The 22,564-nt window shown below is 43.3% G+C and overlaps 1 protein-coding gene across 2 annotated transcripts in view; it reads left to right on the plus strand.

Moving 5' to 3' along the window:
* Window positions 1-22,564, plus strand: part of LOC119656117 (integrin alpha-PS2-like) — an 82,100-nt gene that overhangs the window by 35,370 nt on the left and 24,166 nt on the right. Inside the window, exons 5-10 of one of the 2 annotated variants that reach the window (XM_038062441.1) lie at window positions 12,968-13,038; window positions 13,126-13,180; window positions 13,341-13,720; window positions 13,845-14,185; window positions 14,251-14,414; window positions 20,924-21,272. In XM_038062441.1, the coding sequence (XP_037918369.1) occupies window positions 12,968-13,038; window positions 13,126-13,180; window positions 13,341-13,720; window positions 13,845-14,185; window positions 14,251-14,414; window positions 20,924-21,272 (1,360 nt within the window). The remainder of the gene's footprint in view (window positions 1-12,967; window positions 13,039-13,125; window positions 13,181-13,340; window positions 13,721-13,844; window positions 14,186-14,250; window positions 14,415-20,923; window positions 21,273-22,564) is intronic. The other variant, XM_038062442.1, reaches the window with a different exon arrangement.

Consider the following 22,564-nt stretch of genomic DNA (forward strand, 5'->3'; position numbering starts at 1 on the left):
ACCCCTCCTTTAGATGTATGGGGACTCCCCTTAAGTTTAATAAAATCTTAAAAGGGTTGGGATTTTTGAACGAGCTACCGGGCATTTGTTGACTGCAGCTTCGAACACAATAAGATAGAATACTGCAAACATCTTTTAATGAAGCGCATTAGCAGTTTGCACGAAAAACTCTTGTTTAAATTTTTGCCCTGCAAGAAAAATGATCATCTAAGGAAGCATCTGAACTGATTCGACAGGTCGAAAAAATTTTCAGTCATGGTTTGGTGAGGTGTCTCTTATAATGGAATCATTGATTTGAATTTCTGCGCAAGTTTTCCAAGAAGCCGACACTGTTGCAAAATCAGTTAGTCATTCCATGTTCCAAAACCAGTCGTAAATTTTCCAGCAAGACTCTGCGTCGGTCTATAAAGACAAAACGACCCAAAACAGTTTACCAGCGTTTATTACCTCTGAAAAATCGCTCTCTGGCAGTCCTAATTTTAAGTCACTGGATTATGAATTGTGGACACTTTTAGAGGACATGGTTTACCACAGAAAATACCCCAACATTGATTCTCTTAAGACAGTTTTGACATGTGTTGTGGTAAATGAACGAGGTTTGTGGAGCTATTGATGTTTGATCAAACCGACTTGAGGCGTGCGTGAAGGCCAAAGGCGGACATTTCTAATGATTATTTGCTTTTTGTAGACAATATGTATCAATAAATATGTAAAACAAGTTGGGAAACCGGAAGCTGGACGCTTCAGATATGAAGATGTGAATGTGCATTTGCCCCATTAGTAAGTAGCATATAATATATGCATATATTAGTGAGAATATCCGCTTTTAGTCTTGAATTTACAAGGAAGCGACAACTTTGATCTATTATAACTTTGGCAGTAATAGTACGATTTCCACCAAACTGGAACGGGATCATGGTTTATGTTATACCCTATATCGTTGTAAAATTTGGTGGTCCTAGAATGAACTTAAGAGGGGTTTCGCAGCCAATTATTAAAAACTATAGTACTATACTATTATTAACTTTATTTAGACAGCTATATCTGTACCTATGTATGTATGGAGCTTAGGCACCATAAGGTGGCAGCCTTTTGATTTTTTCAGATTTTTGGCTTGGGTAATTTCTGCGAATGGGTCCCTTACAGAAATGATCACTTTCGACCCCCCGCACCTCCTTCTTTCCAACAAATGTCAAAACTAAACCTGGTTCCGGTAATTACTAACCGAGACCTTGCATGTAATACCCCACGTGACTATATTTGATGAAAAAAAAAGTACACACCCCTTTTGCATATATGGGGATCCCCCCTTAAATTCGATGTAGAATTATGTAACTGACCGTATGCGTGAGCGTTCACAGGTCCCACCTTTCCACAATATTTGGTGTGAATGGCTACAACCGTCTCCGAGAAAAATGCGTACACAAAACCTTAAAAATGGTCGAAAAACATTCATTATGATTAGATTTATTGCATAAAATATGTGGAACATTACTTATGTCCCTACTAGATATAATAAGCAAATAATAAGACGTGTACTTTCCTTTGTTCTTTTATGAAGTCCAAAATTCACTGTTTGAAATTCACGTACAAACTTTTCAAATCCACTCACCAAATTGAATCCCACTCATCATGTATGCGTTCAATCAATGGCTGGCTAATTTGGATTTAGGCTCCGTAAATACACCTTCAACCTGGACCCCACTATTCTTATATATAAAAATGAATTGCTGTTCGTTAGTCTCGCTAAAACTCGAGAACGGCTGAACGGATTTATCTTATCTTGGTTTTGAAATGTCCGTGGAGGTCAAGGGAAGGTTTAAAAGGTGAGAAAAATGCAAATAATTGCCGGTGCGAATAAGTGACTGAAAAATTTTCTCACTTTGATTATTTACAGATTACGATACCGAGGAGAAGATGACTTAGGTCGTCGCAGTCAATCAAATGTGCGAAGAGCTACCTCACGTGCTAACCGCACTGATGACCAGAGAGAGATAGATCAAGAAAATAGTGGTATTGCTATGTCAGAATTGCGTTATTTAGTGAGTGATAATGAAGTAGATGGGTTTAGAATGCAACGAGTTCGTGCACATCAAACACAAGAACAGCAATCACGACATAATGAAGTTGATCGAATCCGCAGACGGAATGCTTCACAATATGCTTTTTTATTAAAAACGGATTCGTTTTGTTTGTTTTAAAATTATTTTATACAAAAGTTTAGGTCTTTTATTTATCGATTGAGGCAGTACGAAGTCTGTCGGGTCAGCTAGTCGCAAATAAAAATAGTTTGTATTCACTTTCGTACGTGAAAATACAGTCGTATTCGTATTCACTTGTGTAAATACCAAAATATTCACTTTTTCGAATACGAATGTATTGGTATTCATGAAAAATTTTTCCACAAATTTATTTGTATTTACGAATAAAAAAATGCCCAACACTGTAGCCCACTACGTGAAAATTTACATGACTCATTGCACCGGGGAAGCAATAGCCGAAGAGTAAGAAGGCCTGCTCAGCTAGGCTAGGACTCCACTCTAGAACACAAAAGTTTCTTTGTGAAAATAGAGTAAGTTTTGTAAAAGCAACTCCTTTCCAAATGCAAAAATTCTGTTTTTCTCCCCCAAAATGTTGTTGTTTAACCCAAATTTTCTCAAATTTTAACATACATAACGAACTAATTATCTTAAAAAAATAATTGAATGATTCAGGTTCGCACCCGATTTTCAGTTTCATTCATTCTGCCAGCTATCATGGGTTTTCCGACGAATGTCGTATCTTTCTTTTCGCTCCTGCGAAAAGTATCCTTGCTTCACTATTTCGCTTGTTATCCTCCACATTTTCCCCTTCTGAAGGAATCCATTTTTGCGTGGGGTCTTTGTGGACTTCTAATATTTCAGAGATGTAGCCTTTGCTGTAGTCAAGCCAATGCAATTTACTGAATTTTTCCTCGTCTTTGAAAACAAGTATTCATCATTGCTGACGTCCAGAAATTTCATATAATATATAAACTTAATGTTGTAACAAAACGATGGCAAAAATCGCGGTGTTTGTCTGAACGTGCAATGTTGAAATTAACATGATAATTAACTGACGATATCTTATTGAAGAAATGTTTTGAAGTCTCCTTATGTTGTCTTGGAATTAGTGGCTGAAGCTTATAAACAAGTCGGGAGACCGGAAGCTGGACGCTTCAGGTACGAAAGATTTTGTGTATTTCTTAGCGCGTAGCACGTAAAATATGCATATATTATGTGGGAGTATCCACTTTCGGATGATATTGACATTCATAGTCTTGAATTTTCAAAGAACCAACAACTTTGACGTATTATAACTTTGTTAGTAATAATACGATTTGTGTTTACACAAAACCTTAAAAAGTACCAAGGTTCTGCGGTTTCTGCGATTTGTGTTTACACAATACCTTAAAAAATATCCAGGTACACATCTCCCTCCACAAACTTCAATAAACTGTCCAAAATTCGATCGTGTAGATAGGGTATTTGTGTAGGTTTGCAAGGGCTGCAGTCAATTCCATCGAGTGTCGGTCGACTTCTTGGCACAAATCAAAGGGAGTTTTCCGCAAGAGCTTGCGATTTTTTGCCGATGCGTGCAGTCGCTTTAACAAAACTGGTCCGTTATAGTTGACTGCTCAGAACACACTAACGCACTTCCAAGTGAGTGGATGGTGATGTGAAAAACAATTTTTTGCGAAAAACAACAATTTTTATTTAACCTATAAACATATAATTCTAAATTAACCTAACTTATGTACCTTAACAGCCTAGCTTAATCTAAGGTACAATCTATGGCTTAAACTAACTTATCACTAAAGAATAAATGAAAAAATATATGTCATGTTGGCTTGGAGGAAAAGTCGAAAAAAACCTCCATTAGTTGAATTTTTTTATAAAAGCGGGCGGGCGGGCGGGGAAGGAATTAGGATGTGGGTTGGGATGGGGGGCATGCGGGAGGGGTTTGGGAAAGGAAGCTAGGAGTGGCGCTAAGGATGGGTAGGTTTTGTAAACTGGAATGAGGAGTAGTTATCGTTGTAGAAGATTACTCTACCGCCGGGGTCGAAAAGAAGGTTACGGGCCTGAAGAGATACGAGGATTTGCGGGAACAGATGAGTTCGTAGAAGATTCTCTTCGACGATCTCGATCTGCATGGCCTGGGAGATGAGTGGATTTGGGTGAGATATGGATTTTTCCAAGAATTTGAGGGCATGACGGGCTAGGACGGCGTCAATGCGGACGTTTGAGAGGAGTCGTAGAGGATCTGGTTGGAGATGTATTTGGAGCGGTCTTCGTTCTTGTATATGTTGGTGCAGTGGCGGAGGATTCTGCGTTCTTTGAGGCGGATTCGTTCGATTTGGTGAGGGGAAGCGTCGGACCAGAAGATGAAGCCGAAAACGAGGAGGGGACGGATAAGCTGTTTGTAGCAAAACAGCTTGACTTTCTGAGGAGTTGGACTGGTGTATTTTAGGATTGGGTAGAGGGATTTGAAGGCACCTGTTGCACGGTTCAGTGCCTTCGTGATGTGTGGGACGTGGGATAGGCGGGAATTGATTGTCACCCCAAGGTAGGTGACTTCTTTGACGGTTGGGATGGTGTCGTGTTGTTGAAATGTCGTTCCTCATTTTCGGCGTCATCCTAGCGGTACCATAGAATACGATGGTTTCGCATTTTTGTGGATTTAGGGACAGTTTCCAGCGGGTGAAATACCGGTAGAGCTCGTCCAAATAGGAATTCAGGCGGGCTTCACCGGCAGGGATGTTTCTGGTGGAGGTGTAGAGGATGAGATCATCCGCGTATTGAAGGATTCGGATTGGATTTGGGTGTGGAGTTGGTTTAGGAAGGTCTGCGGTAAACAGGGAAAAGAGGGTAGCGGAGAGGACTGACCCCTGAGGGATGCCAGCCGGGCTAGAATATGGGGAGGAGAGGTGTTCACGGAGTTGGACTTGGGATTTCCGCCCATCAAGAAAGCTAAGAATTAGCTTGCAAAGGATGGAACTGGAGGACTTCAGAAAGCTTGTATGCGAGTCCGTATTGCCATACGGAGTCGAAAGCCTTCTTTATGTGAAGGAGACAGGCTATGGTCGGAGCGTTCCGGTTGAGACCGAGGAGGACGTCCGAGCACGAGCAGCGCATGCTCGACTGAGTGTTTGGGACGGTTGGCGAATTGAAATTGTGGGATTGAATGATTGGAGTCACAGTGCTCGTCGATAGTGACTTTGATGATCCGCTTGAAAATCTTGGCGGAGGATGAAAGGATTGAGATAGGCCTGTAGCTATCGGGATTTAGTGGGTTTTGGTTTTTCTTGGGGATAGGAACAATTCGAGCACTCTTCCAATCTGTTGGGAAGTGGGCGTTGATAAGGCAGTGGTTGATGATGGAGGACATAATGGGGGCGATGCTTGAGGCGCATTTCTTAAGGACGATGGAGGGGATTTTGTCAAGCCCAACCGATTTCTTGTTTTTGGAGGCGGCGATGGCCGCCCTGACGGAGTCTGGACTGACAAAGTGGATGGGGAGGATATTGTCTCGCTGACTTGGGTCGGCAAGAGCATGGTTGAAGGGGTTTTGTGTGGGTTGGGGAATGAGGTAGGAAGGGTTGGTTAGGAGTTGGGAGATCTTTCCATTTACCTCGTTATCAAAACTTGGTTCACGGAAGTGGAGGGTGCAGTGGTGGGCTTGCAGGAAGTGGTCAGCGAGGACTTTCACTTTTTCTGTGGCTGGGATGTTTTGGGGAAGGATCGCGTTTTGTTGAACTGATTTGCCCAAACGCGGGCAGGTCTTTCTGAGTTCCCTGTATGTACCAGGGTTCAGTTCAGTGTTGGAGAGACGGTTGTGGAGATATTGGGTATATAGGGTGAGGATTCGTTCGCGAATGGACTTGTCCAGTTCGCGGATTCCGGTGAGGAGGTGAGAGGATTGCGGAGAGTATCTGTTCCTAAATAATCTCCGCCTGAGGGTCTTTTTATATTGGATGTCGGATAGGATATCGTCGGGCGGGGTGGTCGTTGCCCCCGCAGTTGACGCACTTCGGTGCCTCCTCAACAGTTTTGGCGCATTCGCCGGGGCCGTGAAGTTGGTCACACTTGACACACCTGTAGGTGAGGTGGCAGTTGGTTGCCGTGTGCCCGATACGCTGGCAGTTCTTGCACTGCAGCACTTGCTTATTGTGTATTTGTTCGAATCGAACAACCATGTGCTGTACGGCTTTCACTTCGCGCAGCTGCTCCTCGTTGAAGGTTGCATAAAAGGTGACCAACCATAAGTCGAGGTTCACATTGTTAGTCTTTGCCTAGGTGGTGGCAAAGGGTTTCGCGCTCAGGGTGCTTGAGACTCCCTGAGCTTTCAATTCATCGTAACCGGATGTATTTTGAGGCTTAGGTTTCGTATAGAGCTGTTACACTCTTTGAGGGTCATATTTTGAGCCCTCACTCCCATATATTTCGCCCGATAACTAATATGGAACCAGTTTCGTTTGCTACCCCACATGGCCACATTTTATGAAAAAAAGTTTTGCACCCTCCATTCACATGTATGGGGAGCCCCCCTTAAACTTAACACAAAATGACGCATGCTGCATGTAAAGGGAACAACAGATCACATCATCTTACCAATTTTCGTGACAATCGGTTGAGCCGTTTCCGAAGAAATCGGGTGTGACAGACATACAGACAGACAGCGGAGTAAGAGGGAATGTTCGAAGGAGCTCTGTTCGGAAGCGGACATGAATCCGTGATGTAGCGCCTATAAAATCGTGACAGGACACTTCAGAGGCCGATCACCTCCGCAGATCACGTGCCCCATACTCTTACTGAAAATAATCCAGGGGTTATTTTCCCAGCAAGAGGGGGGTACTGACAGTACAGTAAAGCCCCGAGTCTTGACGTCATACCGAATAAGGTCCTCAAACTTGCCGTCAAAAGTAGACCGGATATGTTTGCGGAACTGTTCGAAACGTGCATGTCGGAGGATGTCTTTCCTGCACCATGGAAACGGCAGAAGCTGGTGTTGTTGCCTAAGACTGGCAAACCTCCAGGGGAACGGTCCTCCTATAGAGCCATATGTCTTCTAATCACTATGGGGAAAATGTTGGAGCGGGTTATTTATAATAGATTACTTCCAGTCGTCGAGAGCCAAGGGGGCCTTTCAGATAGGCATTATGCGTTCCGTAAAACTATATCAATCATTGATGCCATCAAAATGGTTCCTGGCTTGGCCGAAAATACAATTCACGGAAGGGGTTGTACCAGCAAATATTGTGTGATGGTGACCCTGGATGTGAGGAATGCATTTTATTCGGCCAATTGGAACCTTATACGCAAGTCTCTGGCGACGATTGGTGTTCCCACCTACCTCGCCGCTATTATCGATAGCTATTAGGTTGTTGCACATGAAATGGCCGAGTTGGTACTAAAATTTGAAACTACTGTAAAGCTTACAAATATTTATTTAATTAATCAAAATAGGTGCCAGTCGATTCAAAACACTTCTCCCAACGAGATACAAGAGCATGTATGCCAGTTTCGTAGAAGTCCAATTTTCGAACGTTGATAAACTCGTCGAAGGCAATTTTGATTGCCTCTTCATTCCTAAACTGTTTTTCCGCCAAAAAATGATCCAAATGCTTAAAAAAGTGGTAGTCGATTGGCAAAACGTCCGGTGAATATGGTGGATGAGGCAGAGTCTCATACTGCAATTCGTTCAACTTTTGAACCGTTGTTCTGAATACATGAGGTCGTGCATTGTCGTGAAGGAGTATCACACCATCTCTGTTGACTAATCTCGGCTGTCGAATACTCAATTTTTGGTGCATTTCCTCGAGTTGGGCACAGTATTTCTGTGCATTTATTATTTCTCCAGGTACTAAAAAAGAATAGTGGATTCGGATGGAGGCTCGGTTTCGGCATATGCTTTGGTGGCTCATCAGCTTCTAGTCATTGTACTGATCGACGACGATTGTCGTATAAATTCGAAGCGCCATGTTTTGCTCCGTAAGGGCATGCGGAATCTATTTGTCAAGTTTTTTCACCTTTCCAAATTGTTGCAAGTGCCGGGAAACTATCGAATGATGTACGCCCAGTTTCTCTGCAATGTCTCTCACAGACTGACGTGTGTCGGATTCGACTAGCAAACGCAGCTCGTCGTTGTCAATCGATGGTTTACGTCGCCTTACAGGAATTTTTCGAACGACCGCCATGTGGTTCGTTCACTTACCGTGTTCCTGGTCGCCTCCGCTGCTTTATGACCGAGTTTGAACTCATACAGAACAATTATACGTTCTTGGTTCTTTTCCATCCTTTTTTCCTTTTTATTCACTGTTATCACCACGATGGTCAAAACTGAAATAACTCCTTTATTAAATGTAAGAGGATTTATACTTCATTATCCGGCACCAACAGCGCCAACTGGTGGTGGTTTGCTACAGGGAAATCGCAACTAACTTCACTTGGTTACCAAATCGGCCATTTCATGTGCAACAACCTAATACTTGAAAGAGACACTCTGGTATAATACCGATGATGGATCCAAAGAGTACGTTGTCTCCGCAGGTGTCCCACAGGGGTCTGTACTGGGCCCACTACTGTGGAACATCATGTATAATGATGTACTTAACTTTCCGGTTCCGGAGGAGGCCACGGTAGTGGGTTACGCCGATGATATAGCACTGGTTGTGATCGCAAAGTATCTCGAGGATGCTTAGTTGTATTCAAGCGAAGCAATCAGTGTTGTTAAGGCTTGGCTGGAGAGTACTGGACTGACATTCGCGAAGGAAAAGACGGAAGCGGTCCTTATCAATAAGCGCTGCAAAAGAAATTACGCCTGCATTAAAATCGGGAATCGATGATTGCTTCCAAGTCGGCCATCAAATACGTGGAGGTGATGATAGACGGTGGTCAAAGGGTAGTATAGGTCCCGGGGCGAAACGTGGATTGGCACCCACGATGGAGCATAAAACCTGGGAAATGCCTGCTGAACCAACACCAACAGCTCTACTACCAAACCCTATCTCCACCTCCACGTGGTGACCGCTGGGAGCTCTTTCTTGACGAAAAGCTGCAGACGGAGAAGGATGAAGGCGAGTCTCCCGCGCCTAAAAACGGGACAAATTGTACCAACTGGTCCTCCAGGTTGGGGGTTGGGTAGGGCTGACAACCCTACACGGAAAACAACCTGTTACGAAGCCACAACAGGAGCCTCGGATAGGACGGATTTTAAAACGATGGACCCGGCAACGACAAAGGAACAACGATTTGCGCATTTTCTCATGGAACGTTCGCTCCCTGTACAGAGATGAAGCTGATAAGCAGCTAGCCGATACCCTGTCCCAATATAGGGCTGATGTAACAGCGTTGCAAGAGATGCGATGGACAAGGACCGGTTTCCTGGAGAAGAGTCACTACACCATATATTATAGCGGCCATCCAGTAAACCATGTGCTCGGAGTAGGTTTCTTAGTTAGCCAAAAAATGAAACCTCCTGTTATCGGCTTTGAAAGTATAAGCGAACGGCTATGCACTCTGCGCTTGCGAGGCAAGTTTAGAAATATAATCCTCATAAACGTTCACGCCCCTACAGAGGAGACTGCAGAGTCGGAGAAGGATACCTTCTACGAGGCAGTAGAAAGAACCCTCGAAGCCTGTCCCAGATATGATATCAAAATCATACTTGGGGATTTGAACAGCCAAGTAGGGAAGGAGCCCGTATTCAGGCGATACGTTGGCTCCCATAGCTTACACGAAAAAACAAATGATAACGGACTGCGGACTATTCAATTAGCAGGGTCACACGAAATGGTTGTTGGAAGTACCTGGTTTGCGCGGAAAGCGGTCCACAAACATACGTGGGCCTCTCCAGACGGGACCACTTTCAACCAAATTGACCATGTGTTGATCGAACGCCGCCACCTCTCAGCCTTGATGAATGTCAGAACATATAGGGGGGCCAATATAGACTCGGATCACTATCTCGTTGGCATGGTGCTCCGAGCTCGAATAACAATACCACCTAGAATCCCCTCTGACAATCAGGTGAGAGTAAACACTGAAGCCATCCACAACACAACCCTCCGCGACACCTATAAGAGGGAAATGGATGCCGCAATAACCGCAGTCAATAGAGGACCTGGAGATGAAGCATCAGCTAATGATCTTCACAACCACCTGAAGAACGTTATCATGGATACGGCCACAAATATACTTGGCCCCAGCCGCAAAAGGAGTCGGAACGGCTGGTTTGACGATGAATGTAAGCTAGCAACGGAACGGAAGAATGCCGCATAACGAGTAATGTTGCATTCTCAAAGAACGCGGGCACGCGCAGAGACTTATCACGAACTCCGTCGAGCGGAGAAGCGACTTCACAGACGGAAAAAGGAAGCCTGGGAGAACCAACAAGTCTGTGAACTAGAAAAGTACAGGGAGCAACCGCACCAGGCGCGGAAGTTTTACCAACAAGTCAGCAGAATGAAGCCTTATACACCTCGATGCTCATCCTGCCGAGACAAAGAGGGAAATCTGATTTCCGACAGAATGGGCATATTAGAGCGATGGGTTGAGTACTTTGATGAGCTACTGAACAACCAGAACATCGGCGAGTTGGAGGTCCCGCCAACTGAAGACGACGGACAAATACTGCCACCACCAAGTTTAGGAGAAACTGTCCGTGCAATTCATCGGTTAAAAAATCATAAGTCGCCAGGAGCCGATGGAATTACAGCCGAATTGGTTAAATATGGAGGCGACCAGTTACACCAAATGGTTCATCAACTTGTGCTCAAGGTATGGGACAGCGAATCAATGCCTGACGATTGGCAGCGAGGAATAATCTGTCTCATACATAAAAAGGGAGATATCACACAATGCAGCAATTATAGAGGTATCACCTTGCTGAGTACCATCTATAAGATATTCTCCACTATCTTGCTAGGCCGGATAGCCCCATACGCCCAGAACATCATTGGCCCATACCAAAGAGGCTTCACTCCAGGCAAATCAGCAACAGATCAGATTTTCTCTCTGCGGCAGGCGATGGAAAAACTGTTGGAATATGGACAACAGTTGCACCATCTATTCATCGACTTTAAAGCCGCCTATGATAGCATAGCCAGGGTAAAACTGTACACGGCCATGAGGGAATTCGGTATCCCGACGAAACTAATAAGACTGACTAGGCTGACCCTGACCAATGTGCGAGGCCAGATAAAAGCAGCAGGATCACTCTCAAGACCATTCGACATCAACAACGGTCTACGACAAGGGGATGCGCTATCATGCGTCCTCTTTAACCTGGCCCTCGAGAAAGTGATCCGTGATGCTGAGGTGAATGCAAGAGGTACGATCCTCTTCAAGTCCACCCAACTACTGGCCTATGTTGACGATATCGACATCATGGGAAGAACCACCCGAGATGTTCAAACTGCCTTCATCCAGATCGAGCAGGCGGCGCGAGATCTTGGGCTGCACATCAATGAAGGCAAGACAAAATACATGGTGGCAACGTCAGCACCGAAGAAGAATCAACCAACAACATCAAACCGCACTGGTCAAACACAAGCACGAACAAGAATAAGGATAGGGGAATACAACTTTGAGACCGTTGACAATTTCTCCTATCTAGGGTCGAAAATCACAACCGATAACAACTATGTATGGATGAGGATGATCCCACCCGGAAAGTCTATAAGGGCAATATCCATGGTAGAAAAAGAAGACGAGGCAGACCCTGCCTAAGATGGAGCGATGGCGTGGGCCAGGACGCCAGACAGCTTTTAGGGATATCGAATTGGTGGACCTCGGCGCAAAACCGGGATGTCTGGAGTTCCTTATTAAGGCAGGCCTAGACCGGATACCGGTTGTTGCGCCGTTGATGATGATGATGATAGACGGAGGACTTAATTTTAAGCAGCACATAGAGCATACTTGTAAAAGAGCATCCACCACGAGTATGGCTTTGGTCAGGATGATGCCGAACGTAGAAGGCCCGCGGCATACTTGCAAGCTGCTCATAGCCAGGGTGGTAAGCTCTATCATGCTGTATGCAGTCCCAGCTTGGGGAAAGGTACTGAGTACGGTTTACAGAAGAACATCCTTAAGGGTGTGTTCTGCCTTCAGGACCGTCTCAGATGATGCAGCATTCGTCATCTCGGGAATGATGCCGATCGACATCCTGGCAACCGAAATGATGAACATTTATAACACCAGGTCCATTTCTCCCTTATCTCAGGTGAAAAAGGCGGAAAAGGAGAGATTCATAAGCAGATGGCAACAGTGATGGGACCAGCCAGAAAAGGGTCGTTGGACTTACAGGTTGATCCCTTCCATCGGAGAGTGGCTGGAGAGAAAGCATGGGGAGATCAATTATAATCTCACCCACTTTCTCACTGGCAATGGAGGATACCGTCAATACCTGTACATGTTTAAATTGGATACCTCGCCTAATTGTCCAAACTGCGACGAGGTCCCAGTGGACCCAGCGATGCGATCAATTCCATGATCGCTGTAATTCAGGATAAACTGCGAAAAGCAGAAGAAGTGAGGAAGGCGCGGTTACGAACCCCGCGGGTAGACGAAAGGAGGCCTGGCTAAAGTAAGCTAACTCCACCCGGTGATGTAATGCCTAAAAAGGTGGTTGCACGTGGTAGGCGGGGAGTCGGGAGTGGTTTCGTGGATAAAAATCCCACACTCTGGCGTGCCCAAGCCAGAGTCTTTTGAAGATTTCCACCTCCAAAAAGACAGACGGACAGAGAGACGGACAGACAGACATTTTTGTTTAAGTTTTGTTTCACACAAAACCTTAAAAAGTATAGAGAGTTAACAGATTTTCTAAGGCAGTTTTTTGCCCGGTACACTCATTCAGGCAATTTTTTTAACATCGGGGTCTAGAAACTTTTGCGGCACCATGTGCGGAGATTAAGCCAATGGAACTAATAGCATTTTATTTTTTTATTCAGCAAAGCGGGAGCTAGCCGTGGAAGATCAATACTGTCAAGCTGGGTTCAGTACAACATTTTCAAGAGAGAAGGTGAAGCCCCGTTACTGCTGCCCGCCTTTTTATTTAAAGTAGCTAAGATAAAAAAACTTTAGTTAATGGAAAATATTCTTCTTCCAGGATAGGGAATATTTATATATTGGCTCTCCAAGTCATGCCGTGTACCCCCGTTCGTGTGAGTATATATTTGTGTGTAATAATTTTATAAAAATGAATTACTCTGTATTCAAAAATTTTATAAAAAAAATCGGAAGAGAACGGCTAAAAAATTGTTTTATTTTGCAAATCACTTATTTCATTGCATTATCTTTATACCAATTGTTCATTCACCTTAGCGTATATTTACCCGATCGACCTGAAAACATACCGTGAGCGAACTGGGATGAGGACCACAGTGATTGAAAAAACATTTTCGTCTTACTTTCAATACTCTATAGCAGCGTTGAAATTTGGCTTACACGGCGTCCTGGCTGCTAGTTTACCACGGGGTGCCAGATATCTGGGGGAGGTCATTATTTTCAATGCTGCTGGTGGTGTTGTAAAACGCATTTCTGGTGCCCAACTGGGAGCATATTTTGGATATGCTTTATGTTCCGTAGATGTCAATGGAGACTCGAACGACGATTTGATTGTAAGTGCTCCTATGTACGCCCAAATGGATTCTGGAACCTTTGATACTGGACGAATATATGTTTTCATACAGAATCGGCAGAAGGTAAGTAATCTTATTGAATGGGATTAAGTTAATCCCGTAGAAGAGTAAATTCTAGCTCTCTATTATTCAAAAATAAATGTTAGCAGTTACCAGAAGTAGAATAGAACTCGAGAAATCTTTCCAGAGTGATTTTTTTAAACCCATAATAATCGATGGAATGAAATCATCTGGCCGTTTTGGAATGTCTTTAGCCTCACTCGGAGACATTGACTTAGATGGATATGAAGATTTCGCTGTTGGAGCACCTTATGATGGTGTCAATAATCGGGGAGCCATCTATATTTATCGAGGATCTGTTGTTGGTCCATCTTTAAAATATAGTCAGGTTCTATATGCGGAAGATTTTCCTGAGCCATTTTCTAGCACTTTTGGTTTCTCGCTAGCTAGTGGAATAGATGCAGATGGAAATGGATACCCAGATCTTATCGTTGGAGCATATGAATCGGATACGGTGGTAATTTTGAAGTAGGATTCAATGCAAGGACGTATTCATGAACATATTTTTTACAAAGATTTCCTTTTATTTTCAGAGCTCGCCCTGTGATACTCATAAATGCATCTCTAAGTTTTGAAATTAACCCAAAAATTATTTCATTAGATGAAAGACTCTGTAAGGAAAATGGAACTGAAGTAGCTTGCGTTACGCAAAATTCATGTTTTAGTTTCACGGGAGAAAGGCTGCCACTAGAAATAGGTAAGTGGAGGAAAACCAATAAGTTCAGGTCAAGTTTCTGGTTCAAAATGATCTATGTATGTATTTGACAGTTAGACTCCAGTATATAAGAATAAGTGAAACTACATAGATGTTGGCATTTAGAGTATTAGTCGACGTCAGGTTTTCTCAATTCAAATTCAATTATTGAGGGATTGAAAATTTCATATAAATGTTTTTCAGTTTTCAAGAAAAAATTTCGAGCATACTTTTTCTGACTCTGAAACAACAGAAAGTGTAGAAAAGATACAAAAACGCTGGAAGTATAACGCGTTTATAAACATCATGATTTGGCTTTCTTATACACGGAAAGATATGTTGTAATCAAGAAGAAACAAATCGGAAACCAGAAGCTGGATACTGTCGGTTTTGTGATTTTCAACTAAAAGATCGAAATATTTCCCTATGTATTCCAAAACTCTAAGATATGCAAGTCATTTACACTGATGTCAAATTTCGCACGTTTAGTATTTATTCAAGGGTTGTTTTTTTTTTTAAATCGAAATATATGTTCAAAATATAATAATATTCCATTATTAATTTTGTTTAAGTAGATACCGGATAGCTGAGTGGTTAGAGCACAAGGCTGTTGTACGGAAGGTCGCGATTCCAACCTCACTGGTGGCAGTAGGATTTGAATGGTGATTTGACGTCGGATACCAGTCGACTTAGCTGTGAATGAGTACCTGAGTCAAATCAGGATAATAATCTCGGGCGAGCGGAATGCTGACCACATTGCCTCCTACAGTGTACTGTAGTGTACCGTTACATACTTCAAGGCCCTGATCCAATATGGATTGTTGCGCCAATGATTATTATTATTATTAGATATCGAAATAGGATGTATTTTGAAGCCTAGATTCTACATAGGTACACCTCTGGGTTTCTTTTTAAGGTTTAGTGTAAACACAAAACCTTATTAAAATCGGTTTACTGTCTGTCTGTCTGTCCGTCTGTCCGTCTGTCCGTCTGTCCGTCTGTCCGTCTGTCCGTCTGTCCGTCTGTCCGTCTGTCCGTCTGTCCGTCTGTCCGTCTGTCCGTCTGTTCGTCTGTCCGTCTGTCCGTCTGTCCGTCTGTCTGTCCGTCCGTCACACGCATTTTTCTCGGAGACGGTTATATCGGTTGATACCAAATTTGGTAGATAGGTGGGAACTGTGAACGCTCACGCATACAGTGAGTTACATCCTTTTACGTCGAATTTAAGGTAGTCCCCATACATGCAAAAGGGGGTGTAAATTTTTTTTCATCAAATATAGTCATGTGGGGTATCAAATGAAAGGTCTCGATTAGTACTTTTTGAAGCCGGTTAGTTTTGGGATTTGTTAGAAGTGATCATTTCATTAAGGCGGCCATTCTCAGAAATTACCAAACCGAAAAACCTGAAGAACATCAGGAGGCTGCCACTATATGATGCCTGGGCTCCGAAATACCTTCCATACCGACATCTCTTCAAATAAAGTTAATAATAGTATATTAACATAATTTTTAGTAATTGGCTGCAAAAACCCCCTTAAGTTCATCCTAGTACCACGAAATTCCAGTGATATAGGCTATAATATAGAGCACGATCTTATTTAGTTTGATGAAAATCGTACTATTGCTAACGAAGTTATAATACGTCAAAGTTGTTGCATCTTTGAAAATTGAAGACTAACCATCATATAGTAGCAACCTCTTGATTTTTTTCAGATTTTTCGGTTGAGTAGTTTCTGAGAATGGGTTCGTTAAAGAGATGATCGAATGTCAAAACTAAGACCGGCTTCGAAAAGTACTCACTCAGACTTTTAATTTGATATTCCATATGACTATATCATGAAGGTCCGCCCGGAAACATTGATGATCCGCCGAAGTGGTATACACTGAAGATCCGCCCGTAAATATTTAAGCTCCACCGAAGTGCGGATCTTCACACGTACGGACACTTCTTCTTCTTCTTCTTCTTTTTCTTCAACCTTTGTCCCGTTCACAAGCGGGGTCGGCTCGTCATGATCGGCTTCACCATTTGGCTCTATCGAATGCCTGATCTGGGTGCAATCTCGAGGCTTTCAAATCCCCATCGAGCTTATCAAGCCACCGTTGCTTAAGTCTGCTTTTTGGTCGTTTACCATCGACTTCGATGTTCAGACCAATCTTGGCACGTGAATTTTCGTTTGCACGAATTGCGTGACCATACCATCGAAGACGCCTCTCTCGCAACTTTTCCACGATCGGTGCAACCCCATAACGATCGCGGATATCCTCATTTCGGATGTGATCTAAACGTGTCACGCCACTAGTCCAACGTAGCATCTTCGTCTCCATTACCGCAAGACGCCGTTCATTGTCTTTTTTGGTCGGCCAACACTCAGAACCATAGAGAGCGACTGGATGGACGACATTGCGTTAAATTTTAGATTTGAGACGTTCGTTGATACGTGGATCACAAAGGACACCAGTGGTGGAACGCCACTTCATCCAGGTTGCGTTAATGCGTGAAGCAATTTCATAACGCAGCTCTCCATTGGCTGATAGCGTTGACCCGAGGTATTTAAATCGCTCAGTTCTGGGCAGATCACTGCCGCTGACAGTGATTGTGCCTGTTTCATGGGGATCGGTTGTTAAAAATTCAGTTTTGTTTAAATTCAATCTAAGACCGTGTTGCATGGGGCGATCATTCCATTTTTGAACAAGTTGCTCGAGATCATTTTTGCTATCAGATGCAAGGAAAACATCATCTGCATAAAGCAGTGTGTAGGGCGCTGGACGTTGGATATCCCGTGTGACGGTGTCCATAACAAGGACAAAGAGGAGTGGTGAGAGGGCACTTCCTTGATGAACACCAACAAAGACACGAAGCGGATTTGATACACCCGCCATAATTCGAACTTTACTTTTCGGGTCGTGGTAGAGCAATTGAACACAGCGCACGAGTTCTTCTGGCACGAAGTGTTGTCGTAAAGCATACCAGATGAGTTCGTGTGGTACACGGTCACACGCTTTCTCTAGATCCAGAAAGGCAATGTAAAGAGGGCGATGCTTTCTCTATGAGTAACCGCGCAGCGTGTATTGCGTCAGTAATTCCGCAGATCTTGACAAATCCGGCTTGATTCACGGTTATTTCAACGATTTCGCGAATACGGTTGTGAAGAATGCGTTCAAACATCTTCATGGTAGGGGAAAGTAACCGGATCGGACGGTAATTTGAACATTCTGCTGGACTACCTTTCTTTTTCCATATTGGAACAGTGGTGCTTTCTTGCCAGTCAGATGGTGTTCTTCCTTCCTGAATAACCCGGTTAAAGAATTCACTGAGCCACAGTGTTGGGTCCCAGCTCTTCGCTTTCCAGAGCTCAGATGCGATGTCGTCAAGTCCTGTTGCTTTCCCCGATTTCATTTGTTTTATTGCCTCCTCGACTTCAGTTGCGCTGACTGGTGGAACTGCTCCAAATGTCGGCAATGATTGTGGAAGTGGAGGATGAGCAAATTCTTCAGTTGAAATCTGCTCGAAGTATTCTCGCCATCTATCCGTTGCGGCTCGACGGTTGGTAAGCAAAGTACCGTTCTTGTCATTAACACAAAAGAAGTGTTCGATATCCTGTGTGCGTTCATCACGGCTTTTAGCAAGTCGATACAGATCTCTCTCGCCATTCAGAGTGTCCAGTTTATCGTAAAGATTTTTGAAATGGTTCGCTCGGGTGACAGCGACCGCTTTCTTTGCTTCCCGGTTGGCATTCTTATAAATTTGCCAATTACCAGGCGTTTTATCGTCGAGAAATTTGTGGTAGAGGCGTTTCTTTTCACGGACCTTCATTTCAACATCATCATTCCAAAGCCAAGTATTTCGGTTGATGTACCGCTTACCCGGCTTGGTGACCCCGAGGGTTGCAGAGGCCGCTTTGGTTCCATGTTTGTTCCACATTCGTAATGGTTGGCAATCGTATGAGTGAGACCGTTTCTTCTTTCTTCTCACCAAATCGCCACCATTTAATGCGCGGCGGGCCAGTGCGTTCCTCACGCTGTTTTATCGGTGGCTTAATTCGCAGGTCGGCAATCAACGGCCGATGTTGAGGTGCGATGGTCTCATAGGGAACGACTTTGTAATCAGTGGCAGTGGTAAAATGTTGGCGTCTTACGACAATCGTTTGATGAACCATGTATTCATAAGTACAAGGTCATGGGTGTCCGCAAAATCGATTATACGCTCGCCACCTTCATTGCGCGCTCCGAACCCCTTTCCCCCATGGCACCTGTTACCGTCTGCCTTTTCACCCACATGACCATTAAGGTCGCCGGCAATGATTATGTAATCGTCAGCAGGCACTTGACAAGTCTTTTCATCGAGAAGTTGCCAGAAGGCATCTTTCTTGGCATCAGGTCGACCTGTCTGTAGTACATACGCGGTGAAGAAGTGAATAGTGCGATCAACTGATATAATGGTGAGCTTCATCAGCCAATCATCAAATCGTTCGACTTCTTTAATGGCATCACGGAAACCCTCTGAGATGGCAACGCCAACACCATATTGAGTGTGTGGGTTACCAAAATAGAGAAGTTTGTAGCCATTTTTACCGCGTTCGCGTTCAATGTCGCAGCTTTTGGCACCAGACCATCGGGTTTCTTACAGAGCGCAGATATCAATGCACCTTTTCCGAAGGGCTCTTGCGAGTTCCTCGGTCTTTCCAGTTAGAGTACCAACATTTAGCGTGCAGATACGTATTTGTTTTGTTCGTTGTGTGCGGACTAACTTGCTTACGTCCTGACGCCGTCCATGCGTCAAGAACCCTTGCCCATTTCTCGACAGGACCGGGGCCCGTCCTGCCGCGTCGACTGAGGTGGACGCCCTAGCATTTCTTCGAGGCTTGTGACTCAATCCGATCATCATGTTTGTAACGACATTGTATGCATTTTCTTGGTCGACCTGTCGCGGGGCCTGTCACCAAGAGAGATCAGGTAGGATTTAGCATAGTAGAATAACTCCAACTATACTCTATTTATCTTTTTCCCTGATCTCAGCATTTTATTTTTGTTTTACTGAGGATAGTACAGCCAAGCTTAATGGCTTTATATTCTGCGTACAAAAGAAGTTAAAATAAGCAGTCCCATATTTTCACGAAGGAAAAGCGTATTCTGCAACAATTTTTCCTCACCGCCACCTTGTCCATCTCATGCCAAACTTAAGGAATATCTTTTGAATCTAATAATTAGATATGAGTTGCCAATTATTCGAAACTCAACCTGATCATAAAGATCCGCTTTATGAAAGGTGTGCATTCAATCCGACACCAAATTCACGGATCCAGTGCTGCTAGTGAATTATGCCCAGTCAAAATGTCCACAATACTTCTGCAAGTCTTTCGTGCTCTCTGGCAGGACGCCCCGCTCCCAATTGTTCTAGCGAATAACCCTGCAACTTGGTGTACTCAACAGCTTATTCCATTCTCTGGGAACGATCTCGGAATCATAGGATTCCCATATAAGCAAAAGTAGCAGCTGCAGGAGTAGCGATCAACCGAAGCGGGCAGTACATGCATGTTACAGAGACTATCCACTACATCCACGAGGGGCGAAACTTCACTGGATGTAATACTGTTGAAAACCGTGATATAAGGCTCCTTCCACCTCTTGAGTTGATTTGAATGAGGAGTCGACTGTTAATGCCACTCACAAGTCCATTGAAAAATTTGCAACCACCAACTATTTTTTTAGGATGCTGTGTATGGTTCTGAAACCATTACATTCTGCGGTAGCTTCTGTTTCCCTGATTAGTGAATAATATATTAAATTCCCTTTGTCACGACGCGTATTGCGCTTGTCGGGATTTCACACAATGTTGAAATGTTATGCTTATCAGCACTGACAGCGTTCAATAGAATCTACAACCTCTTACGCTCGTCAATCAGATTGCAAGATTCCGCAGTCAACCAAACCTTGGGACGGGGTGGGAGTAGCCCCGAGAAAAGAACATTTTGAATGGTGGTCTAATACTCAGCATTATTCTCAGACGGATTATTCTGAGTATTTGTCATCCCATTAGCAAGATACACCTTTCACTGTCGAACGACAGCCGATTCTCGACACGGTAATCGAATAACGTACACATTCTACTTCCCAACTCATATCCTGATACGATAATCAAAAGTCGTCCAATGTTAGGGTGAGGCGGAGATGATCATCATCGAGGGATCAATAAAAAATCTACATACTCTCTGCAAATTGCAGACATAAAGTAAGGCAGGACTAATCATCACAAACTCCTTAACAGAAAATTTGTGATGGTGGCATATGTACATACATATATACTACATTAAACAGGTCTTGAAGACCAGAATTTAACAACTGAATTCGTAAAATCGTGCAAATAAAATTTTTTCTTAAGAAATCCAAAAAGACTATTAAGCGCCCAAATTCTGGTTTCTGGCTTGCCCCATTTGGTCATTCAATCAAATTTAGAAATTCTTTAGGAAAATATTTTTATAGATCCATTTATTGAACAGCTCTTCCCTTTTCTTTAGATATTGTTGGCGTGTTGATGCTAGACGGAGAGATGAAAGGTGAAAAGCGAATGTTTTTCTCAGGCAGCAAGGATTACTCAAGAACTTTTATAAAACACCTTGTCTTTCGAAAGAGGAGTTGCATTTCATATTCCATCTACATCAATCCTCAGCTGGTGGACAAGCTATCACCTCTTATGGCTGAAATGGTATATCAACTACAGGAAGATAGAGATAAGGGAATGAAGAAATCAACCATTACTCCAATAGTCAACCCGGAATCTGAACAAACTATACGTGATGAAATGAGAATAATGACGAACTGTGGTTCAGATGAAGTCTGTGTACCTGATCTGCAGCTCACATTGAGGTAAATAAATACGTATTTATATTTATAGCCGTAGTAAGGATAATCACGCAATTGATAAAGCAAACTTACTACAACCCATATGACAATGATCACTTCAAAACGTAGGCAATCAATCACTCCGTCTGATATAATAAGTTGCCAATTTTTGGTGCTAGTATTATTATGTTATTTCTGTTTCATTCAAAGAATATTATTATATGGTTATCGTTCACAAGTTGGTGTGGCATAGCGTTTCACTACGTTTACGCACCATGTTTCCAGGTCTGCTGAAATGCACTTTAATTCCCTCCAAGATTTCCCTGAGATGACGCACTCGTAGGCCATCTCGGGAGAGTGAATGAATGAAGCGTCTCCCGATAACGTTCCTCATAAGACTGTCGGAAGATTTGAACGAAAACACAAGAGAACCTAAAAGTTCGGTATCTACAGCTTTATTGCACACGAAAGACACCACTCTTGATCAAGATTACCAACATGAAACCTAACAAAGTTCATTTGCCGCGATAATGCACAGATTCGCAATATTCATAAAATAGCCATCCGATCGACTCATCAACCAAAATTTAAGACCTATGCAATTCGATGTCAGCAATTATGATATCGGATTGCACGTATAAGAAATAAAAAGCTATGAGCTGATCAATAACCTGTTTTATAAAAAGTTGCACTTTGTACGCAAACAGACCTCATGCAGTTCGTGATATACGCGGTATACAGTTCTGAAATCGCTGCTATCTGTGGCATATCTCGCTTTGCTGACCAGCGTAGTAATATATTCTCTTTTGTTATGGCGTATACTACGTTGAACCTTCCGGGCTTTCGCACGGTATCAGAGCTCAATACAAGGTATGCGACCACTAGAGGCCGATGTCAACACCACTCTTATTATACACATTCAAAAGACAATTCCTAAATTTACTGCCGATTGAAAAGTGGTCAATGGTAAATTCTGTTGTAGAAATCTACAAACTTCCCGCATTTATCTTTAGTGACACGAAGACCGTGTTTCCAAATCAGATCACCCATTATGATCACAATGTCACCTTTAGAAAGCCTACCATGAACTGCGTTTAATTGCTCATAGAAAGCATCTTTTTCCACTATACCGGAAGTCTCCGTTGGCACGTAGCATTGGACAATTGTGAGTAGAAGTCTTTCAGAAACCGATGCCCGTCAGAAGCTGATGGTCAGAAGCAAACCGATACCTAATTCGCGTCTGATACCACTTGGCGTTCCAGAGTACAAAAGCACATTGTCGCAAGAGGGAAAGTAGTGCTCTCTTGAGTTTCACC

This window comes from Hermetia illucens, chromosome 4, assembly GCF_905115235.1.
Source record: "Hermetia illucens chromosome 4, iHerIll2.2.curated.20191125, whole genome shotgun sequence".
NCBI classification, from domain to species: domain Eukaryota; kingdom Metazoa; phylum Arthropoda; class Insecta; order Diptera; family Stratiomyidae; genus Hermetia; species Hermetia illucens.